At 44.1% G+C, this 22,599-nt stretch overlaps 2 protein-coding genes across 2 annotated transcripts in view; both read left to right on the plus strand.

Annotated features, from left to right (window-relative positions):
- The window catches only part of colec12 (collectin sub-family member 12), a gene marked incomplete at its 5' end in the record, with an annotated part of 56,146 nt that extends 51,594 nt beyond the window's left edge, over positions 1–4,552 (plus strand). Inside the window, 6 exons of the mRNA XM_083654075.1 lie at positions 1–831; positions 1,117–1,758; positions 1,944–2,086; positions 2,245–2,354; positions 2,561–2,703; positions 3,643–4,552. The exon at positions 1–831 is cut by the window's left edge and continues 213 nt beyond it. Of these exons, the coding sequence (XP_083510201.1) occupies positions 1–831; positions 1,117–1,758; positions 1,944–2,086; positions 2,245–2,354; positions 2,561–2,703; positions 3,643–3,662 (1,889 nt within the window). The 3' untranslated portion in view covers positions 3,663–4,552. The remainder of the gene's footprint in view (positions 832–1,116; positions 1,759–1,943; positions 2,087–2,244; positions 2,355–2,560; positions 2,704–3,642) is intronic.
- A 3,273-nt stretch (positions 4,553–7,825) lies between these two features.
- Positions 7,826–20,667, plus strand: stam (signal transducing adaptor molecule (SH3 domain and ITAM motif) 1). Its single transcript, XM_083653871.1, has 14 exons — positions 7,826–7,927; positions 8,791–8,875; positions 9,175–9,250; positions 9,468–9,563; positions 9,979–10,125; positions 10,321–10,411; positions 11,460–11,649; positions 12,288–12,382; positions 12,680–12,768; positions 14,381–14,468; positions 15,146–15,200; positions 15,697–15,850; positions 18,110–18,231; positions 19,984–20,667. The coding sequence occupies exons 1-14, from the start codon at positions 7,888–7,890 to the stop codon at positions 20,213–20,215; spliced, it is 1,560 nt and encodes a 519-aa protein (XP_083509997.1). The 5' UTR covers positions 7,826–7,887; the 3' UTR covers positions 20,216–20,667.
- Positions 20,668–22,599: the final 1,932 nt, after the last annotated feature.

Consider the following 22,599-nt stretch of genomic DNA (forward strand, 5'->3'; position numbering starts at 1 on the left):
GCGGTGTCAACCGGACCCTGGCCTCCTACAGCGGCATGATCGATGACCTCCAGACCAACACTGCACGGGTGCAGTCAGACCTCCAGGGACAGGTGAGGGTGCAGGGCCAGACCCAGGTCAGCATCAATGCCCTGAACATCACCCAAGCCCAGCAGCGTAATCTGCTCAGCAGCATCCAGAAGAGTGTGGAGGACACAGGACAGGCCGTGCAGAAGCTGAAGAATGACTACCAGGGTCTGCAGCAGACGGCCAGACAGACCCGGGCCGACACAGACTGGCTGAAGGAGAAGGTCCAGAACCTCCAGGTGCTGGCGGCCAACAACTCAGTTCTGGCCCGGTCCAATGGGGACGCCCTGGAGGACATGGGTGCTCAGCTCAGCTCTCTGGCCAGCCAGATCCAGAACAGCTCAGCCCTTACTGAAGGACATGACCAGAGCCTGCGCGAGCTCATGGACCAGCAGCGAGACCACGATAATGCCACCTCGGTCAAGTTTGACGAGATGGAAGCACGATTAGACAGACATGAGAGCGACATGGACCGTGTGACTGGAAATGTGAGCTTCACCACGCAGCTCCTGGGTGTCATCAGCACTGACCTGAATGGCGTGAGGACCTGCGCTGAGACAGTGATGCGCCATTCAGACCTGATACTGGGGCTGAACGGGAGTGTGGCGGAGGCCAAGGCGGATAGCAATGAGCTGCGCGCCCAACAGGATGAGCTGACAGCCAGGATGGACAGAGAGGTCAGCAACCTGTCTGTGGTAATGGAGGAGATGAAGCTGGTGGACAGCAAGCATTCACAACTCATCACCAACTTCACCATCCTGCAGGGTAAGAACAGGAGAGGTGCATGGGCTGGATCCTGGAGGAGGGTGAATGCTCCACATCATACGTTTATTTACTGTTTCAAAAGTATAGAGTCTTTCAAATAAATGCAATAAATGCTCAGGAATTTGTCTTGGTGACATCAGTGAGGAGACATGTTGAAAACCTGCAAAGTCTCTGAGACATTCTGACACACAATAGGAATAGAATATGGGTCTTAACATCTATGATAGTGTTTTAATTCTCATCAGAGGTTGCTCTGATCACTCACCAGCTGTTATCATGTTTCAGGTCCTCCAGGTCCGAAGGGCCCCAGAGGAGACAAGGGACCCCAGGGTCCAGTGGGGCAGCAAGGGCTGAAGGGTGACAGAGGGGACAAAGGGGTGCCTGGAGTGCCAGGACCTAAAGGAGAGAAGGGTGCTGGTGGATCCCCAGGGGTGCCAGGTCTTAAGGGTGGAGCTGGGGCTCGGGGTGGTCCTGGGCCTAAAGGATCCAGAGGATCCGGAGGTCGACCTGGACCCTCTGGTGATAAGGGCGAGCCCGGGGCCCCAGGGCTCGCTGGCAGAGATGGACAGCCAGGACCACAGGGAGCACAAGGGCCACAGGGGCCCAGAGGACAAGCAGGGGCTCCAGGGCTGGATGGGCCTCGCGGACCTGTTGGACCGATCGGCCCCCCCGGTCCACCAGGACTCCCTGCACCACCTCCTCAAACCCCACAACTCCCTCAACTTCCTCAATCCCCCAAGCTCCCCCAGCCCCCCCAACCCCCCCAACCCCCTCAGCCACCCCAACCCCCTCAGGCGACACAACTTCCCCAGCCCGCCCAAACTCCCCAACGTCCCAAACCACCTCCGCCCCCCAAACCACCACAAGAACCACAGGCCTCTGTGTCTCGGCAAGTCCAACCCCCTGTTGCCACCACGCCCACGCCTGGTGAGTAAAATAATATGATATAATATATAATAATATGGGTAGAATATTGACACTCATATTCACTGCATCTTTACTACTTTAGATATGTGTGATGTGATCACAATCCTACATGTGTTATTGGGTTAACAAGGGCAGTGTTAGATTTTCCTTGTATGTAGTAACACCCTGTTCACTATGTATTTCAGGTTGCCCACCTGGGTGGAGAGGCTTTGCAGACAGCTGCTACTACTTCTCCTCAGGTTCTCAAAGACTCAATTACGACGAGACCAACGAGTTTTGTACTAACAAGACATCTTCTATGCTCATTATCAACAACAATGACGAACAGGTAGATCAAATTAGACTAGGGTAGGGACATTAATGCCTTTACAGGCTTAATCTCACTTTTATTGTCTAAAACATAAAATAGATCATTGTAAATGATTGATAATAGTCGGTGGATTGCTTGTAAACTGATGCGCTTGTTAAATGTGTGTTCCTCCTAAGCAATGGGTGAAGAAGGAGGTTACAGGAAAGGGGTACTTCTGGCTGGGCCTGAATGACAAGGAGGAGGAAAATGTCTGGAAGTGGGTCGATGGAACCATACCCATTTTCACGTGAGTTAACCAGTTAGTCTACAAATTAATTTACTGTCCAGTCATAAAACACTTAATCAGCAAATTAATTACTCAATCAATCAATCATGTCAATCTAGTGAACTACAGTCCTTGCTTCTTTCAGTTCAGTTCTCCCTTATCAAATCAATGAGCTCCTATACGTGTATTTGTACTGTGTTGCCTGAACTTGTACATTGTTGTCTCAGGAAGTGGAAGGCCGGCCAGCCTGATAACTGGGCCCATGGCCACGAAGAGGGCGAGGACTGTGCCGGCCTCATCCACGAAGCCAACTGGAACGACTTCTTCTGCACTGACCGCATCGGCTTCATCTGCGAAAAGACCTCCGACTGTCAGTAACTACTGAGGACAGAGCTGTGTGTGTGTGTGTGTGTGTGTGTGTGTGTGTGTGTGTGTGTGTGTGTGTGTGTGTGTGTGTGTGTGTGTGTGTGTGTGTGTGTGTGTGTGTGTGTGTGTGTGTGTGTGTGTGTGTGTGTATGTGGTGAGGGGTCAGAGGTTATGGTTCGGGCTGTGTCCGTCCATCTGCGAAAGAGTAGTATCTTACACATAATACATGAGCAAACATATAGTACTGAATGTATGAATGTATGTAGCCTATCTCTGTATGTGTGTACACTGTATGTACGTATGTGTATGTATGTACGTATGTATTTATTTATGTATGTATGTGTGTCGACTAAATGGCAAAAAATGGCTAATTAATGGTCAAAATGAGTGAACACACGTTCAAAACCATGGAGAGCTCCATTCGCTAGCTACTGATGGAGCACACCTGAGCGGAGTTGGAATCAGTCAGGGAAATGGACTATGAAAGCCCTCTGGGTAGAGAGAGGAGAGGCTGCATGCCAACTCTGTGAGCGAGGCCTGACTAAATGGCCAATTAGTGATTGTGTGCTCCAATCAGAACTAGTCTGGAGTTATAGCTCAGACACGCCACTGGTTTGATTTTGACTTGGAAGGGCGATACATCTGCACAGTGGTCCAGCGTATAAAAAAATAGCCTGATGGGGCGTTATAATTAAAAGTACAAAAATGTTCAACTCAAATGTAATCACACACCTTATCAGATTTTGATTAAACTTAATGTGCCTTGTTATAAATTGGCCCAAGGGGTTACTGTATCATTCACAGGGGATCATCAGTTTGATAGGCGTGCATACTCCTATAATGATGACGCAACTATTATTACTATTAGCACTATATCAGCCTGTAAGAAAGACACGCAGGTGTAAAAAGAATTATCTGATTTTTTTTCTTTTTCTCTCTACAGTGAAAGTGCCAGTTTTATAGCATCCGCCAATGAAAATGTGACCTGTCTCTGGGAAAAGTTGAAGAGCACGAGATGCATGGGATGATGAAGGACATGAGGAGGAGCTCTAGATTACTAGAGGACTCCGCTGAAGCTCCTGCCAGCCTGGTCCAGCATCACTGAGACTAGGACTGCTCTCTGTATCTGTCTCAAAAGGCACTTTGTGACACAGTATGGTGCAAAGACAGAAAATGCACAAATCCACCCCACTGTTGTATTGATACAGTATTTGTACTGAAGGAAACACGAGAATGTAGTCTTTTAATTAGGCTATGCTAAATCATTCTTTAGTGCAGCCACTGTTGTACAGTTTGTGTAAATAGTATTTCATAAAGACAGTGTTTGATGGGATATAATTTCTTATCTTGTGGTTTTACCTGTTGACTCTCTCCTCAATATTTCATATCGGAGAATTGTGTTGTTAATAAAGCGGTACAACGCCCCACACACACTTGCAACTCCACAGCTCCATAGACAACAAGCTTGTCAATTCAATTTCCGTCCAAATTGAAATGTCTTCTTTCTTTTCTTTTTTGAGATATAGATGCTCAAAGTGAGCAATGCTGCTGTTTTATAGAGAAAGGACAGTATTTTCTAGACTTTAGACTGCCAGTACGAAGCTCATGTAAGCCATACATTAACAATATGTAATTTTTGTGATGTAGCCATCATAAGGTGATTTTTTTCATTATGCCAAATACAATACCGTATGTAAGAGATGTTACCGTTTTATATTTTGCATAGTTTTAATCAATTGTTATTGCTGATTGTATGATTGACCTTGGTAAACCAATTCATATTATCATGCTCAAGGTACAGAGTATCAGTTTGTAATCTGCCTCAAGGCTATATGCCTCTTGTAAATTACCAGGTGCCTATGGATCAGCCCAGAACACTTATCACAATAAAATGGGAAATAAATTGTGTGTGGAGTCAATGCTTACTGAAATATTATTAGAATACATGATGGACATGGAAGGTTTCCAAATATTAATTAAAAGGTTAAAATATTAAAGGTTTTTAAAATATTAAAGGTTAAAATATTAATTAAAAGGTTTCCAAATATATAGCGTTAAAACTGACTTATTCTTCCATTCCATATAGAGTGCAGAATAAATTACATTACATTTTAAATCATCTAAAAAGTTATTTGCATCATTTGGATGTGCTGTCAGCGTCACGCGTCACATCTGCATGCTCTCATTATTCATTCCCAACTTGTGGAAAATTAAGACACTGTACAGGCCTAAACTCACATTCTCTCTCCTTTGAGAGCCTGCTGACACGAGGTTACACATGATGAAAAAGAATCAGCGTGACATCACAACCACCTGGAAATGCGGAACCGCAGCTGAGGTGACCCTGACCATAATGTCCCACTTTGTGGGACTGCAGAGCATTTTCATGCCTTTTCCCATGTCCCACATATTGAGATGATGTCCAACATTTTGATTGGCTCTAGTTTTCAAAAGCCAAACCACTGAGAGATAGAGAGAGAGAGACACACACACACACACACACACACACAAACACCAGAGATGGGAAAAGTACACACATTCTTTACTTAAGTAGAAGTCCAGTTACTTGTGTAAAAAAATACTCTGGTAAAAGTAGAAGTACTGATTCAACTTGTTTACTCAAGTACATTTTACAGGCTCTGAATTGTAATCGAGTAGTACTGTTTCTGTGCAAAGCTAACTGAACCTCACGTCCTATTTTAATAGGCTATAACTAGAATTTTTTGCACGTTCATTTCTAGTATGGGGACTCTGGAAATGATGAACCAACCGAGCAGTGAGCACACACGGACACACAACTCTTCAATTATAGTAGGAGGATTGGCTACAGGTGGTGTATGCTGATGGCATTTAATCTCTGGTCCTGGATTTTTTTGAAACAGTCACTGAGGAACTAAATCTAGGAATTTAATATAAATAAACTGACAGTCCTTCAAGTCAGTTTTGGTAGAGCACAAAGTCCTTCATCACTTGGGTTAGTGGTAGGGAGTGGACTTGGTTCAGGCGATGTGTGCCCAGCACTTGGCGGATCCGGATCCGACACACATGGGCCAGACTGCGAGGACATCTCTTGGCCTCCAGAAGGACCCTGAGCGCTTCTGGATCTGCCCTCTCCTCCAGCTGTGCCTGCGTGGCCTGCCCAATGCCATAGGTCACCAGGGCTGGGTCGGCAACATGGCCCAGGAGCAGCTGGACGAAGGCCACCTGGCACACGCACCACAGCACATCATTCAGCAGGCGAGAAGCCACGTAACGGGTCAGAACGCCCTGGCTTCCAGGAGAATCCGGATGCACTCCAGTTGACCACTGTAGATCTCGCATCACTGGAGATGTGCAAGATCAGCTAGGTTTACCTGGGTTCAAAGTGGAGCTCCCTGTTGTCATGCCCTGCTCGACCAGCCATTCCTCCGTATCTAGCTATGAGGACAGGGAGGTCCGGACCTCCCCTAATAATTTCAGAGAAAAAAAAAACATTTTTTTTTTTTTACAAATGTAGGCCAGTTACAAATATAGGCCAATTAAAAATATTTTGCAGTGCACTATGTTCCTTTCTTGTTTAAGAATGTTTCGGGAAATGAAAATGTAGCCTATTTAAATAGAATTATCAACAATAACAATCAAGGAAGTTACATGCTTGTAGGCTAGAGAAGAAGAAGCGCGCATGCACGCACATGTTGTGTTGAACCAACCAACAACCAATAAGAATTGTTTAATCTTGCAATAAAGAAATGTGAACTTGACATGCTATTTTAATAGCCTACTCAAAAATGCACCTCCCACTATACAGCAAAGATAGGAGTCAATGTTTCTTGATATATGCCATTCAGATCAGAATAATTAGTCTAGTCATTAAGTTTGCTGGTAATATTTCTATCATGTTAAGTCTGTGTCATGTTAACTGGTGTATTCAGAGCGAATAGGGAGATATAGAGCATTATCATCATGCTATATATCTCCCTCTTTGCTCTGAATGAGTGAGAAAAGGAGAAAATACTGAATAATTACATCACAACAGTATCCTAATGTTAATTAAAAATGAGATATTCCTCTAAATATGGCTAAAAAAGGGGGAAAAAAGACCTCAAATTTCTTTCGGCGCGCCAGTTACCTCCCCTTGCCATGTCTGGACCTCCCCAATTTCGAAACCCTGGATACGGGCCTGCCTACACGTCTGTCAGAATCTATCACTGACTATGTGAAAGCTGCGTCTCAAAAGAAGGCTTTATGAAGGGACAGTTTGTTCAAGTGACATCACTGATGACATCACTCACTAATGACATAATAACACAATTGCTTGATTGACTGATGACATGCAGATGTGACGACACTGACAGTACATCCAATGATGCAAATGACTTTTTAGTTTAAAATGTAATGTAATTTATTCTGCAATCTGTATGGAATGGTACAGAGGCCCTTAGGCAGAGATGGGCGAAAATACACAAATTCCAACTTGCTCAAAAAATGTATCACAATACAAATACAAAATACTGATCTGCATGAAAAATGTATTTGAAATACAAATACATATTTTGTATTTTGAAAATACTGTAGCCTACATACAATTTTATAAAAACTGATAAAGAGCTGCAATGATTAGTCAATTCATCGATTCATTGCCAAATATTACAATAATTGCCTATTTTACCATCTAACAACAGTTCTTCCATTTCAGTTTTAGCTGTTTTTCAGCACAGCTCATTTCTCCCTCACTTCAGCTGTTAATCGCCTTCTGTGAGGGTTTTTGACTGCAGCATATTTACATGTTAACCTCAAGTTTTGGCATGAAAGAGTTACTCAACAGGATGAGATAGTGTCATGTGACTGATCGCCATCACCTGATGATGACATGTTGTTTTTTTACGGCAAGGGCAATTTGGCTGTACTACTGTACGGTTCATCTGACTAGCATGGAAGGCTAATTGCATTAGGACGTTTAAGTGTGATTAAGTTATACAGTAGTTGAAGTTGAGAGAGCAGTTGTCTAGACAGCAGGACCATTACCCAGAATGCTATGCTCCGCTTGTTGCCGTCTGGCAAAGGAGTGACAGTGTAGAATCTGCGAGCTAGCAACATTTTACATGTATGAAGTTAACGGTACTATGAATGTTTATCATATGAAATAAAAGATAACGGGAAAGGACATTAAAGGGAGAAGGCGGAATCTGTTGTTGTCATCACGGCAGCAATGCCTCTCTTCACGACCAATCCATTTGACCAAGATGTTGGTGAGTTGAGAGAGCTAGCGTAGAGGCTAGCTCCAGCAAGCTAACTTAGCTGTGATCCGCGAGCTTTGTTTGGGTTTTCCAGCTGTGTAGAGCCAGCAATGTTGCTAATGTTACCTGGCTGTCATGTAACGTTGGCCTGTCTAGTTAAACTAACAAAAGTATCATTAACGTCTTCAGTCCCTGTCAGTTTTTTCAATGTTTGTTTTGCCTGTGTCTTGCTATGTGAATCGTCCATCAGCCAAGCTAAGCCAGTGTGCACAGATGACCAACAACTAGCTTGCAACGTTATCATCTTGTGTGGAGGTTTAGCTGCAGTAGCTAGCTGATAGTTAACGTTACTAGATAACATAACGTTACTGATCCAAAAGCCCCATAATGTCGATTGACTTGACTTCTAAACAATAATACAGTAGCGTTAGTTGTATAGAATATGCTTAGCAGGTTATGTATTATGTGTAACGTTATGCTTGATCCTCTGTAAATGCACTGTTTGATGATGATGATGAACGTGAGACACACCTGTCCCTCACTACTTCACATTGCATCATCCCCTTCATGAGGCCATCTGATGAGCCTTAACATTACATATCGCACAATTACTGGAAGTGAAAGTGGATGCGGTTATGTGTGAAACCATAATACCATGCGCTGTTTCCCGTCCATTCTCTCTGCTGTGCAGAGTGGTTTACCACTTCATTTGCCCGAGACGAGTCACTGTGTTCATGTGCGAGTGTGCCCGGGTGTGTTGGAAGAGAGGCTTATTTGTTAACGTTTGAATATAACGGTACATGCCATGCAAACTAGTTGAGCTTCAGCAGCCCCTCAACCTTTCCACTGATACCAGTTGCGTTTCTTTGCTGCAGAGAAAGCAACCAGTGAGATGAACACAGCTGAGGACTGGGGCCTCATTCTGGACATCTGTGATAAGATAGGGCAGTCTCGCACTGGGTGAGTTGTTCAACTGACTTCACACTGTGCTGCGCGTTATCTGAGGCAAAGCAGTGTTTTTGACATTATCTCGCATTGTGTGTGAAGTGCACTTTAGGCTGTTCAATTGTGCAACGTGTCATGGTTGGAGTTAAGTGCTCCTTGGTCTTGTGATAAGGGATCCCCGCAAGGGATAAATAGCTTTAAACACCTTAATGCTCATTCAAATAGACTTAAGTCTGGTGCTGGCTGGGCCAAACAAATCTACTACACTTCTGTCTTGACAATTCTAATTTGACTTCTCTACCATTGTGTTCCAGGCCTAAAGAATGCCTCCGCTCTATAATGAGAAGAGTGAACCACAAAGATCCCCATGTGGCCATGCAAGCACTGACAGTAAGCAGAAAGTCTGGGTTTGACGCTGTGTTTGTTCAGTGGGTTACGTGGAAGCGCCGCCATGTATCTAACCTTATTTAACCCTTGGTTGAGATGTAAGCTAGCTACTAGTGTAGTAAACAAATTGGTAATACGATGAATCATATTGAAATGTTTATTACATGATTGAAATGGATTACTTAGTCAAGTAAATCATTTGTACCCCTTCTCGCCACAGCTACTTGGAGCTTGTGTTTCAAACTGTGGGAAAATATTCCACTTAGAGGTGTGCTCCAGAGAGTTTGCCAGCGAAGTCAGCAACGTTTTAAACAAGGTGGGTGGTCTTTTTCATCTTCACTCATCCTCTGTAGTTCAGTGTTCTCTGGATAAGTCTTTTTCATCTTCACTCATCCTCTGTAGTTCAGTTTTAAACAAGGTGGGTGGTCTTTTTCATCTTCACTCATCCTCTGTAGTTCAGTGTTTTAAACAAGGTGGGTGGTCTTTTTCATCTTCACTCATCCTCTGTAGTTCAGTGTTTTAAACAAGGTGGGTGGTCTTTTTCATCTTCACTCATCCTCTGTAGTTCAGTGTTTTAAACAAGGTGGGTGGTCTTTTTCATCTTCACTCATCCTCTGTAGTTCAGTGTTCTCTGGATAAGTCCCCTTTCATTATTTCTGATCTCTTAAAATGAGTTCATGCTGCAGCCAGCGACTTGATTTCACCATTTGCCATGTTGCGTTTGTCCCTAGGGCCACCCCAAGGTGTGTGAGAAACTGAAGGCCCTAATGGTGGAGTGGGCAGAGGACTTCCGTAACGATCCCCAGCTCAGTCTGATCTCAGCCATGATCAAGAATCTACGCGAGCAGGGCGTCACCTTCCCCGCCGTGGGCTCCCAGGTGGGTTTGCTTGGTGAAATAAACCAGTTTCCCACCAGCTTGATTGTAGGTCTTTGCCAGGATAAACCGCACGCACTTTTTTTTATATAATCTGTTTTTCTTAAGTAAGGAGAACTAGACTTTAGCCTCTTAGTCTTTACCTCTCAGTTGTGCATTGTTGAATTGCCTAAGCAATGGGATTATCATTGTTTATAGGCTGCAGAGCAGGCCAAGGCAAGCCCCGCTTTAGTGGCAAAGGATCCCTCCACCTCGACAAACAAAAAGGAAGAGGAAGACTTGGCCAAAGGTAAAGAAGCTTCCAGATGAGAATTAGACACTATTTGGTGGTGTTTCAGACTGACATTTGTGTGTAAATAAATACAGTCACTGTATTTACACACAAATGTCTTCCGCATTCATTGAAATAGAAATATTTGAGAACAGATGCACCCTAACAATTTGATCTATTTATTTATTTTTATCCCCTTAATCAAATCCTCGCTCCTCAATCATAACACTGTAAGTTATCAAACACGTTCACGGTCCTATATCAGATTGTCTGTCCCATGTGTGAGGTCCGAACAGGGAAAGACTGCTTTTACTTTCTGTGCTCCAGACAATTGGAGTAGACTCCAGGACACTATTAAACTAGAGCAATTCATTTCTCTTGATTCATTTAGAGCAGTGATTCCCAAAATGTGGTCCTGGGGCCACTGGTGGTCCGCGAGGCCCCACCTGGTGGTACTCAGGAGCCTTGCTGGTGGTACTCAGGAGCCTTGCTGACTGCCATCAGCCTATTGGCAAATTAATGACAAGGGCAATAAACAAGCAGCCTAATTGTTATTTTAAACATCGATATGGGCACAGAACTTCACAATCGGTGCATCCATCCGTTATTTAGCACTTCGGATGCTATTGCGTGGTAAAAATCAGTGAATTTTATTTGATGAAAATGTGTCCTCAATAGGAAATGGTCATTTAGTTATATGATGCTACTTGGTCTGAAAAGTTTGGCTACCTCTGATTTAGAGTGCTCCGACCTAGAGGGTACCCTGCACAAGGAGTGCTGGTGTTTTACTTAAAGTGTTTTTATCACCTGTTCTTCTTATTGTTTGTTCTATCTTGCTTAGTTGCTTGTCTGTAAATCTGTAATTTTTTATATATGTTTCTCTGTAACTGCGCACTCTTGCAAATGAGCGCTCGCTCTCAAGGGCTACCCCTGTATAAATAAAGGCAAAAATAAATAAATAGATAAATCACATTTTCTACTGGATTCACATATTACACAGGTTCAGCATGGTTTAAGGACTTTTAGGGTCAAGCACCCACTCACGCATATCTCTGTTTGTGGGCAGCCATTGAATTGTCATTGAAGGAGCAACGTCCGCAGACCTCTTTGTCGAGCCTGTACCCCAGCGCCTCCAGCCTGCTCTCCTCAAACAAGGCCGACGGCAGGAAGGTCCGCGCCATCTACGACTTTGAGGCTGCCGAGGACAACGAGCTCACCTTCAAGTCAGGAGAAATCATCACCATCCTGGACGACAGGTGAACAACACACATACACAGTGTGAGAGGTTATCAAGTAGTGTAGGTAGTTGAGAGGGCATCACGACAGCTGTGTGTGTGTGTGTTTGTGGGGGGGTGGTGACGTACTCAGTAGGGCGACCATCCTTTATCTGGAGGACTCGCATTCCCATCGTCTGCGTTGACTAGCATCCACCCAGACTGGAAAGAAAATATCCCCTTCAAATGATCACCTCACATCCTATCTGATTCTGATGAGCACCCTTATTTTCTATATATATATTTTTCTTAAGCTGTCAAAAAACCAAGTACCAAAATGTCACTTTTCAGGAAGGTTTCAGCATTGTTTTGACCTGACCACCCTGCATTTTTGGGTTTGTCCAAAGTTTTTTTGGAAAGGGTTTCATCGGCACAAAGAGTGGTTGAATTTTGAAGATTGGAAATAAACATAATTGGAGTTAGCATATATTCATGATGTGACAACAGAAATGTGTTAATGTGTTGCAATTACAGTAGCTCCACAACCTAATCTGTCCAATCTGGAATGCTTGAGTGTCTCTTGCCACTGGGAAGACGACAGTTTAAATCCATTTGTTTACAGATTTTCTTACAATTTCTGTTCACGTCTGAGTTTTTGTTGTTGTCTGTTGTTGTTGCAGTGACCCCAACTGGTGGAAAGGGGAAACATACCAGGGCGTGGGGTTGTTTCCCTCTAACTTTGTCACAGCTGACCTCACTGCAGAGCCTGAGACGAGTGAGTATAAACACATGCACCCCCCCCCCCCCCCCACCCCCATGCACTTCTGCTATCTCCTGTTCTTTGATAGTCCATTGAAATCCATTAGCGTTATTGCTTTATTGATCCCACAGCAGGAAAAACTGTTATCACTGATGAAACAATACAAAGAACAAAGTCTATAGTTCTGGGAAGCCACACTAGAATGGGCCAGCTATTGTGAGACACATCTCTTCTACTTCATGTGTCTCATACTGATTTCTGCTGTTGTGTTGTTTCCTGCTGCCTCACTTACTGTGCCTTGTCAATCCACAGTGAAGACAGAGAAGAAGTCAGTGCAGTTCAGTGAGGACATCCAGGTGGAAACCATAGAGCCTGAGCCAGAGCCTGTATATATAGACGAGGTAATGGCCTGAGTACGGTTTCCTACCGAGCTTGTTGATTGATTGATTGATGGAGGGCAAAAATGAATCAATGCAACAGTTTATTATTTTGTAGTTGTCATAGACTGTGCTCCATAGTTGATTGCTCTATTGCTGACAAAAAATGTGTTATTGTAAGTCGCTTTGGATAAAAGCGTCTGCCAAATGACGTAATGTAATGTATGTAATGTAACAGGCTAAGACCTTTACATGTTCAACATGTAAAAGTCTTAGCCTGTTGCATTGACCCCAGATGATGGCACATGAAAGTGTTAGACAGAATTCTTATTTATTTTATTTATTTGAGGGACAATGCACATTAATGAACATTACTGTAAATGTGCCACTGTGCACAGTGTTAGCCAGATGGCTAATTTTCAACTGCTGTCCCTTGGAACGCCAGTTAGAATTGCCAGTGCCTCACTCACACCAGGGTGGGAATTACGCGGAAGCCATGTAGGCCACGGCCTCCGTTTCCCCTCCCTCTGGCCGTGATGCCCTGAGATCCCTAAAGCGCAAATTATGCTCGAGCAAAATCGCCGGCGCTGACTGCGCCGAGGGGGTCGCCGCAGCTGGGCGTCCTATCGGCGCAGTTCGGCGGAGGGGGCGTGCAGCTCCTCGAAAATGTGACTCCGCGGCGTCAACTCCTTGTTGTGAGGAATGAGGAAATGCCATTTCCTCATTTAACAGTGCTTGTCCCTCATCTAGCAAAGTCTTCTGCAGGCTCACCGGAATGAGTTTTGAAATGGACGGACAATAAAATGTCCCCCCACCGACATGTTTGCAAGTTCTTGGTAAACGACACGATAACGTTTTGGACGTGTACCGCAGCCAATGCGCCGAGTTAACGTTCGAGTATGCACAGTCTCGCTGTCGCGCGCTCGTCGGCGGCAAGGCTGCGCAGAACCTTGTCAGCGCCTTAAGGCCACCTTGGCAGCGCCCTGCTACCCGCCTGCTACTGTCAGTTGCTTTACAAGCGTTAGTGGTCTCAGTTTAATCTAGCCTGCCCTATGCAAAGGATGTGTCATTGGCTCAATTTAATTTAAAAATCGTCCTTCACGATGTCAATAGAGCCATGGCCTTTGTGCCCTGGCATGTGGCCTTGTGTCCTAAAAAAAAATGCGACGCCGAAGGCCAGATGGCTTTGCCCCTAAAATGACGAAATTCCCACCCTGCTTCACACACACTGACAAGAAGCAGTATAGCCAACACAGTACTACATTATGCAAACACAAACATTGAGCCGACATGCAGTGCACATCAGAATAGACACCACAGGTGTTCAACCTCATAAAGTTGTCAGTGTTGCAATTAATAAATGAGGTGGTTTGTTTGTTGGTTTAGTTTATTTGAAAAACACGTGATTACAAAATGATTGACAACACATGATTAAAACAAATTGTCCTGTGTTTGTAGTTTGCAGATGACAAAATGATACTTGGTGGTCACAATGATGTAATGATAACTGGGTATTCTATATTTTAGAGATGGAGAGAAACTTCTGCCCATCGTTTGTGTTCCTAAATGGAAGTATAGCATTTTGGAAATTAACTGTTCACATGTACCCACAAACATCCTTATTGAAATCTTTCAGGAGAAAATGGACCAGCTACTGCAGATGATCCAGAGTGCAGATCCCACAGACAACCAATCAGACGCAGTTGAGCTACTACAGTTGGAAGGTAACCTGAATTTATCTTTGAATCCAGCTTTGATGATCTTCATAACAGGCAACTGATTTAGGGGCAGAATGTTTGCATGTGAGAGTGATAGATGTTGAAATCAGTTGACAAACAGGTGTTTTTCATACTTAAAGGGATAGTTAATTTTTTTTTAACTCTACCACTATTTGCTACTTACCAACGATGATGTTGATTGGTAGAGTTCTTTCTCAGCACAATCCATGTTGTTCTTCATAGTAGCTCTGGAAAGTTGGGGGAAAACGAATGCAAGGTCAATGGGGTCACGCTCCTGTATGTACAAGCTGACTGAAGCTCACTGAAATTCACTTTGTGTGACTGTGTGTGTGTGTGTGTGTGTGTGTGTGTGTGTGTGTGTGTGTGTGTGTGTGTGTGCACTGTGGATGGAATTTGAGTGAGCCTCAGTCAGCTTATACAGGAGCGTGACCCCAATGACCTTGCATTTGTTTTTGCCCAACCTTTCAGAGCTGCTATGAGGAACAGCATGGGTTGTGCTGAGAAGGAACTCTACCAATCAACATCATCATTGGTAAGTATCAAATAGGGCTAGACTTTAAAAGTGAACTATCCTTTTAACTCTTTGGAAAACTTAATATCGTAGTAGTGGTGGTGCCTTAAAGTCAGAGATGCCAAGTAACAAGAGTTTGTCTTTTTCTCAGGTGCTTGCAACCAAATGGGGCCCCTCATTGACCAGAAGCTGGAGGATATAGACAGGTGCATTGTGCACAGACATTGCTTCAGTTTGCCTCATCAGTTTTGCCCATAGAGAACAACGGAATTTCATTTGCCAATGAATTCCAAGTTGAAATCCATTAATGAACAAGTGTAATTTTGCAATAGCTGTGAACTCATTATGCAAATTTCCGAAATGCATGATGATAGGGGAAGCCCACCCTACTCTGCCACCCTGCATTTCGAAATTTGCCCACCACCGCCCCCTTTTTGAACACACATACACACACACACGACCTCCATGCCAAATTGGCATGGTCGCAGGCTCGCAGCTAAAACGTAGTTTCGCAGATAGAAGTCTGAGGTTCCTCTGATTAATTAATGGACAAATAAATAGTGCAATAATTAAAATGTGCAGATAGCAAAGAGCATATACCAAAAAGAAAACACTTAACACAAGCATACAAAATACAAGCCTTCATAGAATATTTACTGGAAGGAATCTCACTATCCTAGTGTGTGTGTGCGTGTTTATCAGGAAGCACTCGGAGCTGTCTGACCTGAACGTGAAGGTGATGGAAGCCCTGTCTTTATATGCCAAGCTGATGAATGAAGATCCAGTCTACGCCATGTACGCCAAGCTGCAGAGCCAGCAGTACTACATGCAGCAACCTGCCAACACAGCCCCGCCGGTAGGTCCACTTCCCATGGAGAGTTCAGTGTACTGAGAAGTTCTGTGGTGTACTTTCATACTAAACAAATCACTTGGAATGTGCTGATACAGGCATTGATGATTTACACTACTCATACCGAGCCATATTCACTAGCGGGGTTCCACAGGATTGCCCATGACCCAGGGACAATAAGATGTTTGGGGGGAAAAAGGGGGGGGTTTAACCTCCCCTGTCAAGACGTAGTCTTACGCTGGGTTCACACACACGCCTAGAGCGACGCTTAAAGCAACGCCTAAGCAACGCCTAAAATTTAGGCGTCCTTGTTAACAGACGAGAGCGTTCACACATACCGCTGCCACGCTGTGCTGAAGCCACGCTCGCGCTGTGCCTACGCTGCGCTGCATTTATCGTTTAGGCGTCTGTTCTATTTTTCAGCTCTAGGTGCGCTGAACTGTCAAGCTGGCTGTTGTTTCTGGTGGACTTGGGCCATATTTTCTACCGAGTTTGCCCAAAAGGGAGGGTGGAGCATAGTGGGAGAGGAGAGCTGTCCTTCATGTGTTCCTCTATTAACGTCTTTTCTGTCAGATGTATATATACCCCCCCTGTCTCAATGCAAGTTTCACTCATGGTGTTGATGACTCATAGTCACATGATTACCCGAGGGAAAATAACAATTACAGCGGGCCAGGAAATAGACAGACATCCTCACTTGCACATTACAATAAAAAAGAGGACTCACCCATTCTATAAATCAGATCTGAAAAGTGTAAAAAAAACGCTGCTCATGTGTTCAGCGTAGCGCAGAGCGTGGCGTCCTGTGTGAACGAAAATAGGCGCCAGGCGTGCATGAAGCAATGCCTATATGCGTAGGCATAGGTGTAGGCATAGGCGTAGGCATAGGCGTAGGCGTGTGTGTGAACCAGCCGTTAGGCCCAAACCCATCTCTTATTTTGACTCCTACCCCTTGTTTTTGAGTTCCCCTCACTTTGCCCTTTGCCCTTCAAAACGGAGCCTCCACTTGGACTCAAGGATGAACTAATTAGATTTGGGTGTTTAAAGGTCAAAGTTCAAGGTCAATGTGACCTCACGAACCCCATTTCCAAGCTCTTTAACGCGATAACTCAGGAACGCTTTGACAGAATTTCTTCCAATTTGGCTCAAACATCGACTTGGACTCAAGGATGAACTAATTAGATTTTGGTAGTCAAAGGACAAAGGTTAAGGACACTGATCTCACGAATGCCATTCTCAAGCTCGTTAATGCGATATCGCAGTAACGCCTTGACAGAATTTATTCAAATTATACCTCAAATGTCCACTTGGACTCAAGGATGAACTGATTTAATTTTGGTGGTCAAAGTTCAAGTTTACTGTGACATCACAACCGCTCGTTTCATGCTCGTTAACGTGATATCTCAGGAACGCCTTGACGGAATTTAATCTAATTTGCCTCAAACGTCCACTTGGACTCAAGGATGAACTGATTACATTTTGGTGGTCAAAGGTCAAGATCACCGTGACCTCACAAACGGCATTTTCAAACTCGGTTATTATCTCAGTAACACCAATTTCTTCACATTTGGCTCACACGTCAAAGTCTGGACAGACATGGATGTCGACTGCTCACTTGTTGGCGGAGGCATATATCCGCGGTGCGGTCATTCAAAAACATATATTTTTTTGCGCCATTCTGTGTAAACTCTAGAGACTGTTGTGTGCGAAAATCCCAGGAGATGAGCAGTTTCAGAAATACTCAAAGCAGCCTGACTGGCAGCAACAGCCTTGCCATGGTCAAAGTCACTAAGATCACATTTTTCCCCATTCTGAATGTTTGATGTGAACATGAGCTGAAGCTGCTGACCTGTATCTGCATGATCTTATGCATTCCACTGTTGCCACATGATTGGCTGACTGGATAATTGCATGAATAAGCAGGTACAGTATAGGTGGTCCTAATAAAGGTGTGTGTGTGTGTGTGTGTGTGTGTGTGTGTGTGTGTGTGTGTGTGTGTGTGTGTGTGTGTGTGTGTGTGTGTGTGTGTGTGTGTGTGTGTGTGTGTGTGTGTGTGGTTTCAAACCATTTTTCTAGCATCTTGCTGAAGGCAAAAGTGTTTTTGTTTTGATTTCTAGCATGTCACATAGGAATCTTGGTATTAGACTTTTGTGTTGGAGACCCACTGATACCCACACCTTATTTTAGCCTGTTATCGGTCTAATGTATAAATTGCTGTTTTTGATGCATACCAAGGAATCACCTTCTGCACGTTTGTGTCCACAGGTCTACCCTGGCCAGCCTGCGGCGGGGTCATATGCCATGAGCGGCACAGCGGTGCAGGGTTACACTGTTCCCATGGAGCAGATTCAAGCTGGCACCTCCATGCCTGGCCAGCCAGCCCCCAGGTGAGCAACAGACTTACTCTGTAATATACAGTAGGCTTCATATTCTGTTTGAGGAGAGTTTCTCATACACTAGCATCCTGCTGGCTTAGCATTAGGGGTGCTCCAATCACGATAGCTGATTGTCTATGAGCAATATCTGCCTTCCCTACCGATGTTTTTTTTTATAGCAGCTGGTATATAGCAGTATTATGTCTAACAGTTTCCATTGTACATGCATTTCATCCATCAAAGTCCTCATTAACCCCCCCCCCCCCCCCCCTTCCTTTTTCCCCTACCTCAATATTTACGGGATCATCATGTAAACAAAACCCATGTGCTTTTAGGTACATCAGACTCCGTGTTGCCAGATTGTTCTCATAGACCTGCATTTGCTTGGGCGGTTTTGTGTGCATTTTGGTGATTTTTGAGCAGTCTTTGTGCTGGAAACTATCGCTGTATCTGGCAACCCAACCCAATGCAGGAATAGCTTTTTGTTGCAGTCTTGCGGTCTTGCTAGTTCATGGTTCAATCAAAGCAACTAGCTAACGTTTAACTTCCAGCACCATTGTTTGCATTGTTTGGTGTGGGGAATCTGATGTTTTAGCAGGATAAGAAGAAGAGTAAAGACGAGCAAAACAACTAACGTAACGTTACCAAGCGGCTAATGTTAGCAACCTAACTACTAGAGCTAACATTATCTAGCCTGAGTGCAGCACGGGTCTCATGAGGAATCATGAGGAGTTGCTTATCATCTGCTCGACTGTCTGCTGCAAGGATTACTATTGCTTCTCCCACAAGGTATTCTATCCTGGCATACATTACAGGTGACATGGGTTGTGTTGTGTCTGTCTCGCACACTTTTCAATGACACCGGCGATATGTTTCAGCTGTGTTTACATGCGACCAACTTCGCCGAAAAATGCCTCACGTGTTTTGCGTTATCAATGGGTTTTGGCAATCGGCACATAAAAGCATAAATCGCAATTCTCCGATCTCAAATGTAGGCTGAAAATCTTCCGATTCCGATCGCTTGCCGATCGATCGGACCACCTCTACTTGGCATGCTAAAATGCATAATGCATTAAATGGCTGGCTTGCTGGAGATGCTAAACAGGTCTGGGCTGTGGGTAATCCTTCGATGGGAGACCATGGTGTTGGAGGAGCAGTAGGAGGTTCTCTTTCTTCTGCTCTGAATAAATAATATCCCCATCCCCAATGCCCCAGGGCAGGGACTCTGCAATGTGAGTGAGCACCATCTTTCAGATGAGACGTTAAACAGAGGTCCTGCATCTCTGTGGTCAATAAATATCCCATTGCCACTCGTTGTAAGAGTAGGGGTGTAACCCCGGTGCCCTGGCTAAACACAGGCCTTCCTTCAATCATGACCACATCATCTTCCCTTGTTATTTCATTGCCACACTCAGTCCTCAACTCTCCACTGTGATAGCTGGTTTGTGGTGAGCGTTGTGACGCAAACTGGCTGCCGTGCATTACCGAGGTGGGTGCTACACATCGGTGGTGGATGGGTAGAGGTCCCCCCCCCCCCCCCCCACAAACACACACACACACACACACACACACACACACACACACACACACACACACACACACACACACTGATGTGTGAAGTGCTTTGGGTGCCTTGAAAATGCAATGAATTATTATTTATTAGTTAGTTATTATTAGTTATTAGTAATTATTATTTAGTAATTGTTAATTACATGATTCATTCAACCTTGCTGGTAGTTAATGTTGCTTCACCCTTTTCCACAGTGACGTTCATATGTACATGGGCCAGCCGCCAGTCTACAGCACCGCTCCGGGCAGCATGGCCCCAGCAGACGTCCAGTCCTACCAGAACCCAGCCGGCTGCCCCGGTCCAGGCCCAGGCACCACTCCTGCAGGCATGACCCAGACGCCAAACTACAGCGCCCCCTCTGGCCAGAGCATACCACATCCCTCAGACCCCCAACAGGCCCCCTACTCAGAGAAAGCCCTGCTATAGGGTCCCCAGAGCTCACCATCACATACCGTCACACACAAATACACATGCTCCATACCTGGGTCAAATAGTAGTTGTAGATAGTTCTTTTCTTTTATCATTTTTTGGAGCACCAGATGCGTGGGCTTTATCGCATCAGAAAAAATCAGATAGTGTCAGTCACATAAAAGTGCACTGAATTGACTTTGAAATACTCAATCGAGCACACATGGTATTGTTCTATGTTGCAATACGCCAACATTTTGGCAGCTTCGCCTATTTGCCAGAAAGTCAGTTTCACCCCTCACTGCTATTTCCCGACTTTCTAATGCACGCACAGAGAGAGAGAAAGACATCTACATGCTAGTTATACTATCGGGAATATGGCAAATGGGTGAATCTTCCAAAAATGTTGGAGTATAACTTTAAAAGTCTCTGTACACTTGCCATTTCTATTAGATTTTTGAGATTTGCTCATGGAGATTGGCTTGTCTGAGACCACTGCGAGTCCACATTTGGCCTAAAAATTGACATTATGCATTCTCCCAAAACTCTATTTATTTAAATGCATCTGCATTATGTTTTCTCACTCCTCCCCTCCATGTATTTATGACTCACATGCACATCCTGGCTTGATTGCATAGAGTTGCACTTTTAGATTGTTTTGATCACTCCCAAATGTGTTTTTTGAAGATCTGATAGCAATGTGAGCAAAATCCCATTTTTTATGTATTATCCAATCCCGCTTATTATTGCATCCAAGTATGATGGGACTATTAAAAAGAAGAAGCTTTGAAACAAGTATAACTGTAGCCTGAGTAAGCTAACATGACCCACAGCATGTATTTGCAAATACTATTTGACCAAGTGTGATACACACTACAGCAGGCATTCATGTACACTGTTCTCACGTACACAGAACTCTAGATATGATTCACAACGACACTACAGGCACAGACAGGTGGACAGCAGCTTAGGCAGACGAAGTTCAGTGCATTTGCGCACACACACACACACACCCAGTGGCACCCGTTGGTGCACGCAGCCTTGGCAATATGTGATCACACACTGTCACTCACACACACTAACATGGGAAGACATCTGTGATATTCCACAGCCTTCCCATCCACCTAAGCACTTGCAGTGTTAATCCCACATCACAAAGGGGCGTCGACTTACACCTACCATTTTTGTTTTTTTGTTTTGTTTTTTTCCCCCAGAAAAAAAGGACACTACTTTTAGCGATGCCGAAAACGTTCGGCTACTACATTCTGCGTATGTCGTCCGACTTTTAGAAGTACTGAAAAACTGAAGCCACTTTTTGGAGGGAAAAGAAACATGAAGAATGATTCAAGCATGCACATGACCTTGTAAATACTGTAGTGAACTAGTAGTGAAGCCACATGACGACCTCATGGTGGGCTGGATGCTAGCACAGTTCCACGGGAGTTTTGTTCAGCCTTCAAAAAAAAAAAGGTGAACTCTGCAGTCATGATGTCCCTGGCCTGGGCAACTGAGGGTCGAAAGCCAAAGAGAGCAACGTTTAAAAAATGCTCACACGCCAAAACCTGACGAGATCAAGCCAGTGAGATGGCAGCATACTTTGGCATGGGTGTGTTATCCTGTTTGTAGTTTATTTTTTCTTCTTTTTCCAGATTTCTTTTATTTTCTACACCGTTTGACTTGCCATTTCATACTGCAGAGTCTTCCTTTTTAAATTGAGCAGGGCTATAACTCTCTTCCCATGCAGGAACTGTACTAACAGACTTATACCACAGACTTGACTACTAATGGGTGAACTCTCCGAGTCGCCCAGTGTCTTTGAGCATCTCTTTAGTCAGTGTTGAAAAATGGATACTATGTTTTTGTAGTGCATTTTAATTTATATTTTGATTATCGTTATGCTATTTTAAATGAAGAAGCAGTACATGGTGTGAGTATGTAATGAGAGAAAATAGGAATATGTGATACCCTACCTAACTTAGTTGTATATTTACGTTGCTCACATGAGAAGTGGAGGTTTCTCTGTGTTTGATACATGCTTTATCCGGGAGCTGCTTATTGTACTGTAGGGTCAAATAGTAATGATGTGAAAATTTGATTGATATCTCCCCATACATTTCAAAATGGTCCTTCCTCAAACATGACTATTATTAAAGCAAATTCTACACAAAGAATTAGATGTTTCTGTGATCTTGGTCAGTACAATCAGTATTTGTTTACATCTCATTTCCAATATCTCAATAAGCTATTTGGGTTTTGGCATTAATCTTAAACATAATGCGTTCAAGATCAAACGTTCCACAAATATCTTGTCGTTGCACTTTTCTGTACATAGGAAATGTTGCAAGATGGAAGCACATTTTGACAGTCTTGATTCTCTGGGTTCTCTTTAGCTTCTTTATGTT

This window comes from Poromitra crassiceps (genome assembly GCF_964638095.1).
Source record: "Poromitra crassiceps genome assembly, chromosome: 17".
Classification (NCBI taxonomy): Eukaryota; Metazoa; Chordata; class Actinopteri; order Beryciformes; family Melamphaidae; genus Poromitra; species Poromitra crassiceps.